We start from the raw sequence: 18,184 nt of genomic DNA on the forward strand, positions 1-18,184 counted from the left end.
CTCAAAGCTCTCTGTTCTCTTAAAAAGACAAGCTCAGTCATCCAGGAGAGACTCAGAGTAGAATCTCCTCCAACAGAAGACACTTGAGGTTGTCTCCTGTACTGATGCCACCTGGGAGATGATGTCTCACTTGATCACGTGGGTGAAGAGCAGAGGGAAGCCTGGACCTCTTTACCTGTCTGCTGCCCCCTCGACTTTTATAGTTGTGAAAAATTTGATGCAAGGAAATCTTGGGTGGAGTTGTTTACTTTCCAAACCGCCGGCGGGTCTAAGACAACAATGGCGTCGCAGAGGCCAGTGAAGAGGAACGTCTCTTTAATAACAGATCCACTTACCTCCGTTGACGTCGCTGCTCTTCATCGGGTCTCACTCGGCTGCGTCTCATCAGGAAGTGACGGCGACAAGAGGAACTGTTGGGGCCGCGACAATTCATCATGTCACCGATGGCAGAAGCCACTTCAGCCTAAACACTCCCGCTCTCTCATTCCAGGTTCTCGCTTCCGACCTTGAGAGCCTCTCCTCCCTGGTAACCATGGCAACACTGATGCAACGACAAAAAAAAAAAAGAAAAGAAAACCCTCCACATGATGCTCCAAACACATTTCGTGGTTCACACAGTCTCAGGTCTGGGGAGTCGGTTCCCACCGTTGAGATGTTTGCAATACCTCAACTCCTCTCAGCTGGGAAGGAATGTGTCTGATTCTGATGTGTGTTTTTGGGTGGACAATAATCGCTGCAGGCCATCGACTCGGACGCTTTTATGAAGTAGACAAATGGCTGCAGTCGCTCGCTGTTGCTGGCGTCATCAATCACAGGCCGTTGGGAGGAAATCGGAGGGAGAAAGGACGGCCGTGAATCAGCCCTGGTTCACATTATTGAGTGTTTATTTTCGGAATTCAGATTCTTAATATTCAAGTCCTCATCCTTTGTGTACCGTTGGCTTCCTCCTCCTCATCTCCTACATTCTTGGTCCAACTCTGTGTCTTTTCTCCACCATCCAAACCGTTGGACCTCCCTACTTTGTTTTGGACTCTTTTCAATCTGACTCCTCGAACATCAGGCACCTTCCTCTTTCCTCCTGACACCTAGTTTCTGTTTCAACAGCAAACATCACGGTCCCTGGAGAGTCCTCTCTGACCTCAGGTTATTGATGTCCCTCCTGTAGAAGACTGTCTGTCTCACAGCCCAGATACATGGGCAGCACCCACCTCACACTTACTCTGCAGAAGCTCCTTCTGTAGACCCTCTGACCACCTATGTATTGTACTTCTCTGTCAACATCCTCGAGGCAAACATTGCAACGACACAGACGTTGAAAATGATTCTGAATGCAGGATCTGATCCAGTGTTGGATGTGGCGCCATCTGTCAGTTCTTGCAGCCAAAACAAGTCTCTGGACGACTGAAGAAGCCCGCGGACCGCTTGGCTCCGCCATCAGGTCTCGACTGCGACTAGACCAGCCTCATCAGCTCGGAGCAGTGGCTGTGGCGCTGTGAGAGCCTGAGCGATGAAATAGTTATACTGTCATAAGAAATGCATGTGTGAGAGTTGGCGCTGCCTGTCGTCCTGCTAAATGATGCATGTCCCGCTCGGTGAGGTCCTCCGGTCATGGTTATTTTGGGAAGAGCGAGGACAGTTTGTGAGCAGCTGCAGTCTTGCTGGGGAGCAGGCCTGGGGGACCTGTTCACACTTACCGCCGCTATTGTAGCCAAGAAAACCAAAGAAGCCGGGTCTGCCCCGGGGCTTCCACCCAGCTCAACAACCCATTAGTCCAGGAGACGTGATGCCACCTCAACTGGCTGCACTTGGAGGAACAGGGGTTCCACTCTGAGTCTCTCCTGGAAGAATGAGCGGCTCCCGCTAAAGGTACGTTCACACCAGGCGGGACATAGTTGCACAACTTTACATATAAACCAGTCGATTTGAATGCACTCATCATGTTTGCGATAGTTCTTTCAGTGTCTACAAAGTTGGTGACCACAGGTGAGAGGAGAAACCCACTGGTCAGTGGAGAGCTTTGTCTCGATGGTGAAGAACAAGCTGAGCCAGAAGAGAGTCCTCCTGACTGAAGATGCTGCACCTATCTAGCTCTCCATCCTTCCCTCACTCGCAAACAAGACCCTGAAACACTTGACCTCCTCCTACCAGGTCAGAGCATTCACAAGCCAACTGAAGTCCACAGAACCAAGTTGTAACTAGTCTCAAGAAAGAAACATCCTCTGTTCCTCCAGTGACTGCAGATATCTGATCTTTCACCTCTTGCACATGTCAAAGCGCTAAAATGCCGCGTGTTGAGCAAGGATGCATGGCAGATTACCCGATGGACACCTTCCGCCTGGCTCCAGAGGAAATTGAAAGCCATCAAACAGATTTCACAGGGTTGTTTTTTTTTTGGCCCAGATTCAAGTAGAAATTCATTTGATGCAACGATCTGAAAGTGCCTCCGTTTTATTGCTGCGCCTCTAGATCTGGCTGAGAAACATCCAGTTTTAAGGCGGCGGCTCTAAAGGCACACACGATTCTTGAGCTGAGCACCAGAGATCTGCTCAAGTCGTTTTCCAGAGATGTGAGATGACAAAAAAGTGGACCTCTTGTCATCACGTTTCTCCTCAGATATCTTAAGTATTTGTCTTGACTCTTAATATTTGTTTCTTTGGCCATATCAACAAAGGAACAGTTGCAGTACTGTCACGCGCCGCGTCCTCAGATTCTCTCGCTTTGGGACCCAGACACCAAAAATAACCAAGCCACTCCCCGAAGCCTCAAACTCGGCGCCACCTTGATTTCTAAATAAAACCGTCTTGTGGAAACATCAGACGAATAGGTTTGTTGAATATATTATTTTATTTTTAACATCATCATCAGCTTCATAGTTGAACTTTATTTTCCCTTCATTCGTTAAAATGATCACCTCTGAATGTACACATACTGCAAACTGTCAAAAATATACAAACAAACGCAGGCTTGTGCTATAGTCCGGTCAAATGTCTAAAAAACAGTGGCACTGAGAGAGAGAAAGAAAGAGAGAGGGAGAGAGAGAGAGAGAGAGAGAGAGAGAGAGAGAGAGAGGGGGATAGAAAGAGAGAGACATTGAAACCAGTAGAGACATGCACAGCATCATGGGGGCGCTGGTTAGCGTGACCCGGCCTTCTACTCCTTCAGATCCTTGTGGTAAAAGAGTACATATATATTTCTTCATCTGGCCGTGCGGGACAAAGTGTCCACTGCGTATCAAAACAAAAAAGTCGCTCGGTAATGGAACTATTAGGCACATCATCAATTTTTGTGGTTTTACATTTTCTGGAAAAAAGTGGCAAATGTTGAACGGTAAATCAAAAGAGAGAAAGAAATAAATTGTAAATCAACTTTTGTTAGTAGCTCGACATGGTTACGATGTTGTCCAGCGGGCGTGTGAGGTGTGGCAGCTGGAGTTGGTTCAAGACGTCCAAATCAGATGCTCAGATCTTTGGGGTTGTCCTTGTAGGACCTCTTGGGCTCAGGTACGGCGGGCTTGGCAGCGTAACTGTTGTTGGATTTGAGTGTGCTGTAGTAATCTCTCACCTGAGCCGCAACAAAATTGTCATCATCCTCCTCATCCTCTGAGTCGTCCCTGGTGAAGCTTCTAATGGGAGAGAAGTCTCGTCCGAGGCTGTGGCTCCGCCTCTCCAGCGGCTCTAGGGTGCTGCCTTTGCTCGCGTATCGGTCAGACGCCCTCTCAGGAGAGCGCCCCCTTAGCAGGGTGGTGTACCTGTGGTACGCTGAATCAGATTCAGGGGTGCGCACTCTGGGCAAGGAGGCATCTCGGTAGGTGGTTCTCTGGTCACGGGACGCCACGTCCCTCAGAAGGCCGTCTCCCTTGTACGCTCGCTCCATGGAGGAAGCTTTCATCAGCAGGCTATCCTCCGCGTACAGCCGGTCATCTCTGGGCCGGGATGGCAGTGTCGCCTCACGATTCAAGCGATCGAGTGCTGGGGGTTCACGGAGAACACTGCTCTCGAATGGAAGGCTTTGTTCAGGAGTGTTTCGCGACTCCTTCAATACAGCTTCTTCCACGTTGGGCTTCTCGTTGCTGCGGCCTCTGTAGCGGTCAGGGGACGCATTTCGACGGTACGGGTCATGGGAGTGGTGTCTGGTGGGGGAACGGTGCCTGGAGCGGTGGGGGGACCTGTGACGGTGAGGCGAGCGGTAAGGCGAGCGGTAAGGGGAGCGGTAGGGTGAACGGTAGGGAGAGCGGTGGCGACGGTGAGGGGAGCCGCTTCCACGGTGTCTGTAAGGGGAACGGCCGTGGCGATGTGTCCCATGACGGTTGTCAAGGGTGTTTTCGGCGCTGTGTGACCGTTTGTGGCCCCTGTCAGGGGAGCGGTGGCGGCTTCGATGGTGCCCGCTGGAATGGTGCCGATGACCGTCACTGCTCTTGTCATTGCTCTTCTTGAAAAGGTTGAGCCTTCCAGTTGACTTCTTCCCCTTGTGTTTACCGGTGCTGGATCTCTTGTTGGGAGAGTGGTGGCGGTGTTTGGAATGGTGGTGCCTGCCGGTGCCAGAAGAGCGCTGAGCAGGCTCCTTTTTGGTCCGGGATGAGTGGCTGGGTTCTGGTGGCAAGCTGACCTCTGACAGCTCGTTGACGGATGGTTGGGCGCTCACTTCCGCAGCGTTTTGTAACCCTGTGGTTGTGCTGCCATTGTTGGGTTGGCTGCCGTCTGCAACACATTGGGGTGAACACTCATCAGACTGGAAGGAAGGCTGCCACAGTGAGGCGCTCGCGGGTCACACACTGTCAATGGAAGCAACGAGGGACGCATCCACACTGCTACGTTCTGTCACAACACAAGCTTACGAAAACTCAGGTGTACAAACTAGGTAGTGACCTCTAATGTCTACTTCGCACATTAGCCGGTCACATGATCGTGCTCTCAGTCCAGTTTGGATGCAGCACCTTTCCTATAACAAGCGGTGTGGATGCTGCCCTTGCGTGTTTGCGGCAGGAGAGAAAACAGCCCGAACAAACCTGGTCCCCGGTGGTTCTAGATTGACCTGACAGGAGCGCTCTGGGACTCACCTGGAGGAGGAGCTGGCCTCCACCAGTTGGAGCGTGGTGGTGATGTCGCTGGATCGCACAGGTAAGCCATGCTCTTATCATGCACACTTGCAGACGCTTCACATGATAAAAACACACGCCTCCTGCTCAGGCCTGAGGTAATCACTGAGGGTAAAACGTCAAGCTTCCTGTGTTAACCTGACTCTACCCCTCATGCTACCGAGCAAAGGGACCTCACTAAAGTCTTATCTACTATCATGACAAAGTCGCAGGAAAGGTATTTGGTCATCATGTGGACTGCACTGGAGTAGACAACAATGACTGACGGGTTAGCGTACGGCTAAAACACTGCAGCCTTCATGGAAATGTTGCTTGCAGCACATCAAGAGTGATTTTGCCAAAGGCACCAGCAGCGATGGTAATATCTCTAGTACGTTGGCTGCGACAAGGCAGAAGAACCCAGACGGTCTGGAGATGTTCACGAGGTGCGCTGGGAGCTAAGCTAATGCGCCATCCCAGGTACACATAAAGGTAGAAATGGAAATGACAAGCGGCTTGAGCTAGTTTAAACTTGACCAAACTATCCTAAAAGAAAAGGCAAATGACATGTTTAGTTTGAGTTCTGCTCTTTTGGGGTGTGTGGGATGGGGCTGTTGAGTTCGTATAGGTTTTGTTTGGGTCTTTCATTCTCCGAACCTTTCCAGTTTTGGGGGGGATTCCACAGTACGCATCTCATCTCTAACTCATCTAAACACTAGCTTTGTTTTTTTTTGCTCCATTAAACTTTCTCTATGGCACCATTTCCTTTTTTCACTAAGACATTTTTTTTCTTTTTCATTCTAGCCTCCCATTTTACACAAATGTTCTTTTTCCAATTTTTCACTTTTTCACACTTGCGACTTTTCTAACAAGATATCTGACATCTTGATTTTAACTCCACATTTTTTCCCTTTGCTGTTCTCTCCCTTCCAAAAATGAGCATTTTTAAAAAAAATCACAGATGTAGCCACACGTCTATGCCTTTCTGAAATCTAAACCATGATGGTTTCAAAGTTTCAAGAGCCACAGCTCCGCCTTTACAGCCAACAGAAACTTCTCCAAGGTTCTGCGGCTCGCTGTCACAGCCCTGTGAGATAGCGCCATGAAGCTTGGGTGGATGTTGGGGTGAGCATTGACGGCACACAATGATGCGAGAGCAGCAGATGAGAGAAGCCAAACAAGACGACAGCGGAGTTACAAACCGTGGCTGGATTCTGGAGGACGGCGGGCTCCCCCGCCTTGTCCCCCCTCACGCCCGCGGCCAGATGGGGAGCCACCAACCCTGCAGGAGCGGAAGCACGACACCAGGAAGATAGACAGGGAAAGAGAAGATCAAGTGAAGGAGCAGAATTTAAGTGATTTATTTGAATGAAAAAGTGTTTTTTATTTCATCATTCAGAGTCCAGAACCCGCCCGAGAAAAATAGAACCCATCAGTGGAACACACTCACACACACGTGGACACAGAAGCAGCAGAGAGCTCACGACAACGGCGGATGAAGAAGCACTTTACATCGCTGACAGAAATCAAAACCCCGTCACAGACTGTGCCAAAACAAAAGGTACAAATGCCCAAAATATACATGAAACCGCTGCACATTCAAACCAAAGTACAGTTGATGACATCGACTGAAAAGAAAAACGATGGCTCGTGGTCCGACTGTTATTAAAAATAAAAACTCCATAAATATTATGGACAATAGAAGGAGGATGATCTGATTTACACAGTTGACACGTTCATGCAGCGATAGACTCTAGAAGTGGCTCGCGCTCTGTACAAAGAAAAATACTCGTAAAAATGCTTCTATCTTTTGTACAAAAACAAACGCAGCGGCGGAGAAAGGGTGCAAAAAAAGAAATCCATGATCGGTGAGGGATGTCAGCGCAGGAAGTGAGTCTTTCGCAATGGCGGCAAATTAGAGTCTCACCCTCCGAGAGTTCAGTAGCTTACATTCACCTTCAATAAATATCATAAATACCGCCGCCACACTTGATGCTAGCGCTGTAAACGTCTCCATGCAGCAATGACGTCCGCCGGCTCGCAGGTGAGAAAGTGACAGTGGGATGACATGGAAACTGAGAGGAGGCGACAGCACCCGAAAATCCCAAAGTGCCCTCCACCATGAGCAAGCACACACTCCCTTGTTGAGGCCGGGGGAGGAGGGGGTGACGGGCGCTCGGGGTGGGATCGCGTGGATCCTCCCCCCCTCGTGTTCTCGACCCGCCGCCGCCCGCCGGCTCAAGGCGTGAAGATGGGGGAGAAAGGTATGTTTTCGTAGATTGACCCACCATATTCGGGCACCGAGCCGTCGCCCCGCTTCAGCACCAGGTGGACGCGGCGCCCCCCGCTCTTGATGAGCTCGATGGCGCGCGCGTGCTTCATGCCCTTGGTGCTCTCGCCGTTGATCTCCAGGATCTCGTCGCCGACCTGCAGAGGAGCAGACGTGGAGAGGCCATCATGAGACGTTCCTGAGCATTGCTCTCCGAACTAGCCTTGACTTGGGCAGCCTGTTTTCATCTATTCGATTATCAGCAGTCAATAATTCTCAATAAGTTTTAGTCCCATCCATGTTTTTTTTCGTCTTCAAAAGTCTTAGCATTTAGTATCATTTTAGCCATCAGATTTTTATTTCGTCTTTTTTTTAGTGACGCAATTCCATTCCACCCTGTCAGTACAGTATCTTGTGGTAAAACATACAGAAACCTGGTACATTTTTTCCATACAGTAAATCAGAGTGTTAGAAACTATGAATGAAAAACAAGTGATGTTGAACCTGATTTTGGAGAAATATGAGCATAATAATACACACTAGAACAAAAATCGGACATTAGGAAGGCACCAGGACAGAAGCAATATGGGGGTGGCATTTTCTGGAACTATATTGCTAGAAAACAACATTCTTCAATATTTGACCCATTTCCCACAAAAATACAAAAATCGTTGATTTATGTGTCTACGTATTTCTGCAGCACTGTGCAAACTTGGTCTCTGAAGTAGAGTTGGCACACAATTAAAATAATAATCTATGAACAGATTAGGATAAATAATAAACTAATTACAAGCTTTATAAATAATGAATCGTGATTAATTACATTTCAATATTTCCCAACAGAATTTTTTTTTTTTTTAAACAACAATTTTCCCAGCATCAGCAGAATCTTGTTTTGGTGATGACATCATAGAGTATAATGTGTTGCAGCTGGAACTGGTGAGGGAGAGTTTATATGCGACTGGATCAGCTGCACTTTTCTGTCTGAACGTGTTACTGCAGCAGCGTCACACTGCAGCAGCGGAAGTGAGACGTGACTGGTGGAATTAAGACTAAATTAAAGACTTGATTTAGTCAACGCCAAGTGGTTTTTTTTTTTATTATTATTTAATTTTGTGTTGATTCAAAACCAAATTTGCAGCGCACTTTCATGTCACACGCCCATATTTCCATCCCGTCCCGATGACAATATGGCGTCTGAATTGTTGTGGAAAGCGACCCGACCCCCGCTCTCACGCGCTGCACAGCTGCAGGAGGGATCCACCTGCTGCCCTTCCCACCTCTCTCTGAATCCACTCTGACCCAGATTGGGTGGATCTCCTCCACAGTTTCAAGCTTGAAGAACTTGTTTGTTGGTGCTGTTCACGAGGCAATGTTTAGGGGAAACGACTAAAACTAGGAACCGGTTTGTCGCCGCACACCTCCAGTGATCTGTCAGCAGTGGTGTCGAGGGACTTCCTCTCCCAACAATGGATCCTCTCTGACACCTCCTCTGCGCAGCTGCTATTGACATCCAGGCTAGCGAGATGAGCATCTGTCGCACACCTCCGTCACGCCGCCAGCGTCACGTGACTTCCCCGGCAGTAATTACAGGGTGGTGCGCGGAGTGAGGCGGCGGCGAGCCTCTCACGCTGCTCATTAACAGCAGCGTGGCAGAGAGTCTCGGGGAGCGCGGCGCTGCTGCAGGGTGTTTGCAGCAGCAGAGCACGTCTCGCAGTAATTGGAGAGGTGCAGGTGAGGGGGGAGGGGGGGCTGATAGACAACACCATGGTGAAGGGTCTCGGCTGCAGGATCATCAAACGCCCAGTGTTTCCTCAAATTGCACTGAAGCAGGTTCAGAAGATGTGATTACAGGAGCTTAAGTGCTTGTTACGAGGCGTCCGGAGACTTTCAGAACCTTTTAGAGCGCAACAAGGACTTGCAGCGTCCGTGACCTTGGACCAGGTGACCCGGCCCAACTTCATCCTGAAGCCTCACTGACACAAACGTCATCCAACTGCTCCTCAGATGCTCTACTATCTTTGATTTGTCTATTTTGGCTCTCGTTTTTTTTCTCATGTACTTTTTTACTACTACTTTACTTTTTTTTGGTGCCTGTCTTTTCCCACTGATTTTTTTTCCTCCATTCTCCATCTTTTTCTATTTAACTTTGTTTTTAACAGTTCAGATCTTCTGATTGTCAAGTTTATTTCCCTCCGCTCACCATTTTTTTTAAGATGGTTAGAATTTTTAAAGATTGACTTAATGGATGTTTTAAACCAAGTTGTATTCTACAGTAGTTAAGACTAGTAGTTTTCTTCTCCTAAAATAGTGGACCGTTTTTTGGCTCTCTCTTTTAATGTTTCATACAGTGAATTTTTGTGTGACGGCCGAGTTCTTTTTTGTTAATTTGTTCCAGGATGTGACCCTTTTTTCATCTGTCAATTTCGCCCCACCCCTTTAAATTCTTTTTTTCTTCTCGGACTAGCTTCTTGTGGCTACATGGTGAAGGAAGTGATGTATTTTGCTTTTTAAAGAGTCACCTGTGCTTCTACAGTATTTGCTATTGTCTTTGGCCAACTTCCTGATTTTTCATTTCTTGGTAATTTTTTCTGCAGCCATTTGTTTTTCTGCTGCAAATGTATTTTTCTTCTGTGTGGATCTGCATGAGGTTTCACTTTTATTGTCAGAAGTTCTTCTCTCATTAGCAGCACTCAGTTATTAAGGTCCAGTTAATTGCATATTTATTTCTTATGTATTTTCAGATCCATTTTTCCAAAGACCTTTCTCCGCTTCTATTTCCCCAGCTTCTTACAGGTTTCTTGATCTACAAGGTCCAATTTATTTCATGTGTATTTGGTGTCTTCAGACTCATTAATTTTGAAAGCCAAACAGCTCGTCTGAATCTGCCCCACGGGGAGCTTCAGAAGTCTGTACCTGGTTTCACATCACCTGCATGCAGAGAGCCAAAATTACAAACCCCCAAAAACACAGGTGTGTTTCATAAAGCGGGGGACCTCTGGACAGGATTTCTCTCTGACCCACGCCCTTCTCCTGGCCATGCCACCTCAGTCACCATGACAACATCAGTGCAGTGTCGGTGTCCGTACCCTCATCTTGCCGTTGCGCACAGCAGCGCCGTCCTCGGCGAGCCGCAGCACGTACAGGTCCATGTTGTACTCTCTGCCGCCGCGCAGGCTGAAGCCGAAGCCCTTGCTGTCTCGCTCCAGGTCGGCTGAGTAGAACTCGTCCTGGCGAAGACACAAACATGGAAGTCAATATTAGATTTGTCAGAACCAGACGGACAATCAGACGGTCACTAAGGAGAGGACTCAGACAAAGACGGACACCGCAAGGACGTTTCCACCCTCCTGAGCCCCGGAGGATCAATTCTATCTGAGCGAGCCATCTCCACGCATTAATTCAGCGGAGAGGTTACCGTGCTAGCGTGAGGTCGGACTGAGGAGAGATACATAAAATCCAGGTCGTCCTTGAGAGCCGGGACAGACAAGGAGAAGCAAGCTTGAGCAAGCTGGGCCCAGACTAACATGGTGCCTGGTCAGAGGGACGCGTGACTCACCTGGCTGGAGACTTGTGTGGGCAGCTGAGGTGGAGGTCCTTGTGGAGGTTTATAGTCAAAAGATTCCTGTTTTGGTTTGGTGTTGGTCCTGAGAGGGAGGAAGAGCGAGAGAGAGAGAGGTCAGTGGAGCCGGCCCGGATGGGTCACATGGCCGCCGGAGCGTACCTAGCCTCGGGTGTGGCCTGCTGCTGAGGCGTGTGTGTGGTGGTTATCGTGGCGATCTTCTCCGCGTTGGTCAATAAGGACGCGTTGGACGACTCTGAGGGAAGAAGAGTCGGGTCATCATGACAACTGTGACAGTTGAGCGGCTGATTCAAGATGAAACAATCATTTCTACTACAGTAGTTATACCTGTTAGCTTGTTATTAGCTTTAGCATCAATTGGCCAATTTGTCTCAAAATGTTGCTACACACAAGGCTTTTCATCTGCGGTTAATTTTTTTTCTCCTTACACTGTTTCATGATGCCCATTGTTTCCCACCTTTATAAGTGAAGGCTGCTGTTTTTCTCTCCAGAGAAGTTTTAATCACAGCCTCGTGATTTTTACTTTCTTACTTTATTGTTTTGGAGCCACAGCCAAACAAATGTTCAGTGTGTGTTTTGTATGAAATTGAATTTACTTTTATTTTATACACCAGTCATTTCATATTATTAAAGAAGTTGGGCAGTGGGGCGGAACAATAGAACATCGGGTTCAGAAAACAATCTTACATGAACATTTCAAATATAAAGAATAAGTGTAAGAGAGACGACTTGTGAAAAAGAAAAAATGTACAATAAAAAATGATATTAACTACCAGGATAAATGGACATGCTGAGTTTGAGGGTCAGATAAACACAGACCAAGGACCCTGGTCTGTTTTGCCAGCTTCTATGTCAGTGGTTCTCCACAGTGCCCTGGGTCTGCCCCATGGCCTCCTCCTAGTTGATGACCTCAACAGTCTAAAGGACCTCCTCACAAGTACCATCTCAACTCTTGAGGAGCGGAGGTTATCATGAGTCCCTCAGCGTGCAGAGCTGGTCAAGTCACTTCCTCAACCCTGAAGAAAGCTGCCAGCACCAGTGGGAGCAAAGGCAGAAAACAAACGCTTGAACGTCATAAAACACAAGCCAACCTCCAGACCTGAGAGCTTCTGCCACGACCACAGCGAACAGAAGCGACAGCAGCAGCTCACTCAATCACACCCTACTGAACGTCTCCCTTGGACCCTAAAACTTGATCAAACGAGACACTCGCAGGTTCATAGTCTCACAAGTCCTTCCACAGGAGAGTGTTTCCTTCTCATGGCCTCAGCTGTTTACAGGAACCCAGCAATCTATCCAGTCCACTCGATATTCCCCTCACATCTTCCTCTCTCATCAGCTCGTCCCTCTGGAGAGCCTGGGCTTAACTCTTCAGCCGACCGCTTCAGAGCGGAGGAGAGTGTGTGATGAATGTTTCACTATGTTTCTCCAGGAGCCAGAGTGAAAGAGTCCGCCCGACATCTGCTCCGAGGAAACGCTCCTCTCCAGCAAGTGTCGGACGATTCCCGCTCACAGGAGCCTCCGAGCTCTTCCCATAATTTGTCTGCGGCCCGGCAGGCTCTTGGACCAAGTGGACCGGAGCAAGAACAATCATAACAGGAAATTAAGGAGCACCAGTAGATGCAGAGATGCTGGAGCCGTGGAAGACCTTCGGACACATCAAGAGACGGTCCAAATTCCACAAAAGGCCGAGCACAGATACTGACAAACAGACCGATTTAAAAAGGAAGATTCTGGTGCACTCAGGTTTGGAGCAACTGTGTTGGAGAACGTAGCAGATGGTTTCACTGGCTCAGCAAACATCACACAGAGGGCACCTCATGAAGGTCTGAGAGAATTGTGACACCTTCACCACCCACGACAACATGGTGGGTCTCAGATGACCTCAGGGCTCCGTACTCTCGCCACTCTGTTTCAGTTTAGCACAAGGCAATAACTGCCTCCTATTTTTTCTCACTTCAAGTAAGAAATTTGAATAGAAAAAAGATCAACTTCTTACTTCTTCTTCAGTTATATTTCATTAACGTTGCAACACTAAACATTGTATTCCAAAGATCCCTGAAACCTGAAGTACAACCGGACGGGGAACTGGCCAACATTCTAAGCTTCGGTCCGAAACGTGACCTTCTGAGAACTGATGAACATCTCTGAGTGCAAGAAGCTTCGCTGAGTCTCTAGAGCCAAACAAGTCACAATGAGACTCACCGGCATATCTGGAGCTATGGAAAGTGCAGTGGGGCCACACCCATCTGAGGGGACGTTGGGAAATGACTTTTCATGAAGTCGTTTTTTTAGATAATAATTTTGTAGTCATATTATTGAAACAACAGTAACGTAACAAAAAGGTGCAATAGTAAAATCATTTTAAAAAGCATTTATATAACTAATTAAAATATCATTTAGATAAATAAAATATTACATCCAAGAACACATTTTAGAATAAATCATTTGATGTCATTTAATCATAGAAGCAAATGATGGATTACATTGACTCGTGAAAATCAATGAATAGAAAAGACCAAATAATAAATAACCGATAATAATATTAACTACTTCAATCAAGGAATACAACTTCAAGGGGAAAAACAAATTCATAAATATTTAACAGCTGAATTGAGCAGTGAATTTCCTTGCAGGAAAGTCGAAGGTCTGTCTGTGGCTGAACTCTCCATCCTCACATCTGACGTCAGCACTCTCCCAAGATCTACGACACACACTGACGAACCAGTGTTGATGAAGACACAAGCCGTGTGAACGAGTGACTGCGACTTACTGATGAGAGTCATTAGTCAAACATGTTTTTCAGACGTCGATGTTTCGTCAGAGGGACGACGGAGGGAACGTCACTTACTGAGAAACACAAGCCACACTCTTCTGGGGCTCTCAGACGTTTCACACGAGCACACAAACGCCCCTGCGCTCACTTGACATGGACACTTGCTCGCACTGCGCTCCTCGCACCCCTAGTGTGTGCAGGAATGCCAATGATCCGTAACAAATGAGTCAGAACACAAGGACTGTCGGACAAATCTCCTCCATCTTGAAAACCAGAGGGTCAACACACAGGCGCAGCATGTCGCTGCCATGGTGAGAGGACGAAGCTCTCGCACACCAGTGGTGTGTTTGAACAACTGGTCGAGTTCTAACAGAGATTAACCAACTTCATTGGTTAACCAACGTCACTGGTATTAACCACCAACCATTAAGCACTCTGTGCTTGATGGGTTGGAACAAAAACCTGCACCACTCTGGCTTTCCGAAGGACGGATTGCCCAGGTCCGTTATAATTACTAGTGGTGAGACTTCAACGAGTCAATTACAATGAATTACTTGCAGCAAAAAAACATGTTAAAATATTTAAGCATTTAATTTAAATGAACAGTTTGCTCTCCAGACAACAGGGAAGTTTGTAACTGCACAAGTTCCTGGTCCACTGATCACACTGATGCACGAGACACGTGGCAGCTAGGATGAGAACAACAACAACAAACATGGAGGAATCCCTGAACAAAAGCAACAAAAGCATCTGTTTGCTTTTGTTCAGGGATGTTTTTGCTACACAATGGCCAGGGTTTCCACTACTCTGAATGGACTTGAAATTCTTATGAAATTGAAATTCTTATACAAATATTTTCAAGACATTAAAAGAGCTTTAGTTTAAATAAGGTGATATAAAAACTTGAATATAGACACCATCGTGATTTATTGTGCTATTGTCAAATTGATGCAAAATAAACAATATATTGTTGTTTAAATGGATGCATGGGTCCAACATTTGATTCACTAATATACCAAATTCAAATTGAAAAATGTGGCTTCCTTTCACAAACATATTTTACACATACTTATGTTGTTAGCAAATAAATAATATATGGACCCGATATCACCTGTAGAAACAAGCGGGTGAACGGCTTGACCACCTGTTTGTCTCACGACATTTCTAGTGAACACTGGCTGATATTTGGAGTCTGAAGGCCCCGTCCAGACGGCTCCACAACACTGTGTGCACTCACCGTCCCCAGGAATGATGCGAAGCGTGACCGTGTTCCCCGCCTCCTTGATGAGGTTGACAATGTCCGAGTGAGACTTGTTGGTGATGGAGACTCCGTTCACCGCCAGGATGCGATCGCCAACCTTCAGCTTCCCGCAGCGGTCGGCTGGACTCCCCTCAATGATGCGTCCTATTTTGTGAGGCATGGCCACACATGCATTTCCAGCTTTGGTGTGATTGAAGTGTGATTTGCGTGTGTGTGTGTGTGTGTGTGTGAGGAGGAAGGTGAGAGAGAAGAGGGGACAGGAGCAGAAGGAGAAGGTCAGCAGAGCGTTAATCACCAGCACCAGAGCAAGAGTCCGCTTAGTAAAGAAGCTGGAGGGTCAAATCAAAGGAGCAGAGAAACCTAGTGTTTTATAAAATCAACAAAATAGATGATCAAGTGACTCTCTACTAATAATCATTTTCGGATATCGTGTAAAAGTTGATGTCCATAAGTTTTTTAAAAAAGAGGCAAAAAAATTGTGAAAAAAGAAAAGGGTAAAAATTACAGAACATTTTAAAATGTCAATTTAAGAAATAATCAGATGTAAAGGAAAATAGAAATAATAATGGATGACTCAAAAGGAAAAAAATCAGAAAAAGTGTGGCGGGAAGCAAAAGCTTGACTTTTATAGTTAACTGTAGTTGATCAACAAAATTTTGACTGTGGGGAAAAAAGAATTAACAGGAAAAAAGACAAAAAATAATTGGATTTTATGGAAGAAGTCGGCCTAATGGGGGAGGTGAGTCGTCAGTCACGAATTTCACAGATGAGGTACAACAATTGGGGGAAGCAGAATAATTATTAAAAAAAAAGTTAAATTAACTGAAAAAAACCCAACTGTAAGCATTTGGGGAGATACGAATAAAGAAAGAAAGTATGAGATAGCTGCGATCGACTTTCCACATAATTGTTGTTGACAAATTTAACACCATGAAACAGTTACGTGACCTTCAGCCCACACATGTTCCTCTGTAACTATGATTCACCTCAAGCAAGTGGACACACATCAAAACAGTTTCCGTTTCTGCTTGGGAGTCCTTCGGTCTGACATCAGTTACCGCAGACAAGACACTATCTTCCGCTACTGTTGCTGAAACGACTGACAAGGAGGATGATGCTGCGTTTTGTTCTCCAGACAGAGCAGAGCGATGTGATTAACATCGACAGCAGACAGAGGAGGTCTGAAACATTGGTCGGCGTCCAAACGTCACGTCTTATCCGGGTGAGGGAAGGGAGGGGCCAAATATTACACCGACACAGAGCCTCGACGGACCAGCAGGACTCAGCAGGGAGACTCCAGACTATCATCACACGTCAGTCTACACCCGAGTCCAGAGAGACTGACAGGATCACTGTTGCTGTCGCCAAGCTAACTAGTTGCTGACATCAGCATCTCAACAACCTTCTTTTCCTTTTCTCTTCCGCCTGAGGCTCTGTTTCCAGCATTTTTGTTGCACCTTTTTATTTGATTTACATTTTGGAGTGTGTCCTATGTTCGTTTCTTTTTTCAGCATTTTCAACAATTTTTCCCCTCTACCACCCCTATTCATTTGTAAACCTTTTAAAAGATTTTAATTTCGCTCATTTTATTATTTGTATTTATTTTTTTTGTCCACTTAATATAATTTTTGTTCACAATTTTTGCCAACTCCACTTGACAAAAAACATGCTAACATGTAATGACCAAGGGGTGGCTTTGTTGTTTCTTATTATTGCTTATTTGCTTCATTAGCTTTAAAAAAAAAGTTTCCTGTGTCGCTCAGTAATGAACTCTGCTGCCACAGTGTGGTCGTGTCTTTTGACTTTGAAAAAGACAAGTTCACAATGCTAACTTTACTGTTAACTTTAAATACCTGATTGTTCAAATGACTGCGACGTAAGCGTTCATTCCAGCCTGCTAGTTCCTCAAAAATCACAGACTGCTATTAAAGATTTATACGTTTAATGCTGAAACCAGCTTTGCTCAGACACACAGAACTAAGCACCGATCGACCAGTGGATCGGGACTGTCTCTAACATTGCTACCGTAGCTCTGAAATGTACAAGGAAGGTAGTTTTGTGCTTCAGTCTTCGACGTTTACGACTTATGACCGTAGTTGGCAGCATTCGTCCACCTCAGTGTCAACATAGGAGCGACTGTTGATTTAAAAAGTCTGGTTTAAATCCTGTAGCTCACGATTATATCTGCTATATAGACGAGAATGAAGGAGCCTGATTCAGTACAGATGTTTGAACTGTGACGTGCAGGAAGAGCAACACTGCCGTTCATATAATTCACTTATCCGACCACTGCAAGTCCAAGTTCAGGTGAATAATTCATCCCTATCCCTCTTACGCAAGTGTCCTTCACTTGTGATCAATTATGGAAGTCAAGCGTGAGTGCAGCAGCTGCAGGCGGAGAGGAGAGTCCAGTGAGCCAGCAGAGACAGAGAGGAGCAGCTCGGGAGGAGTTGATCAGAAGGACTGTTGACAGAAGCTCAGCTTGATTTAGAGCTGAAAGGGGCTCAGAGGGACGGTGGGCCACGAGAAGTGGCCCCAGGAAGAAGATTAGCGTTTCATGCTCGGTGATGACAGTGAGTGGAGGATCTTACCAAACGTGGTGCCGGCCTCGGGTCGTGACACGGATGAGACTATGACGAAACCAAAGCCCTCATTCTCCCCACGGCGGATCTCCACGTCGTACGGCTGCAGGGCGGAGCCGGTGGGCGGGGTGGAGTTGAGGGGCTGCGATGCAGTGGTGACAGCCGACACGGGGACCACGGGGTTACCGCCGGCCCCTCCGCCGCCGCCGCTCCCGATGCCGGAGGTGGAGCCGCTGCCGGAGCTGACGGTGTTGAGGGAGTTTTGGCTGCCCTGCGGCGTCCGCTTCCCCATCTCCTCAGTCAGGCTTGGCGCCTGGTTGCTGCTGTGGTGAGAGGAGGCGGGCGATGGAGGCACTTCGCCTTCTGATTTGACTGCCAGAGATAAAACATCAGAGATGAGAAGAGACTCTACAACCTTATCAGGCTCACAAATATAGCAGTGTCGCTGGCGGACTTTTCATTTCCTGACCAGCTGCTGAGGCAGCGCCACTAATATTCCCGGCGCTCTCCGGCAGGCAGAAATGGTGTAATGTCTCGGCACCGCCATCGGGCCGAAGGTCAACCAGGCCCTCCATCATATTTATGAGGGACCTTTTATTGCCTAGCGAGGAACCCAGGCGGAGCAGCCCTCCATATCTC

General features: G+C 47.1%; 1 protein-coding gene across 9 annotated transcripts in view; it reads right to left on the minus strand.

Annotated features, from left to right (window-relative positions):
* Positions 1–2,385: 2,385 nt before the first annotated feature.
* The window catches only part of magi1b (membrane associated guanylate kinase, WW and PDZ domain containing 1b), a 97,546-nt gene continuing 81,747 nt past the window's right edge, over positions 2,386–18,184 (minus strand). For 3 of the 9 annotated variants that reach the window (XM_053868741.1, XM_053868740.1, XM_053868747.1), the window contains 7 exons: positions 17,555–17,917; positions 14,940–15,143; positions 11,068–11,161; positions 10,903–10,990; positions 10,433–10,573; positions 7,363–7,501; positions 2,388–4,697 (listed from right to left, as the gene is read on the minus strand). In XM_053868741.1, coding sequence (XP_053724716.1) covers positions 3,451–4,697; positions 7,363–7,501; positions 10,433–10,573; positions 10,903–10,990; positions 11,068–11,161; positions 14,940–15,143; positions 17,555–17,917 — 2,276 coding nt within the window. In that variant the 3' untranslated portion in view covers positions 2,388–3,450. The other 6 variants (XM_053868745.1, XM_053868742.1, XM_053868749.1 and 3 more) reach the window with 5 other exon arrangements.

Source organism: Synchiropus splendidus, chromosome 6 (genome assembly GCF_027744825.2).
Source record: "Synchiropus splendidus isolate RoL2022-P1 chromosome 6, RoL_Sspl_1.0, whole genome shotgun sequence".
Lineage (NCBI taxonomy): Eukaryota > Metazoa > Chordata > Actinopteri > Syngnathiformes > Callionymidae > Synchiropus > Synchiropus splendidus.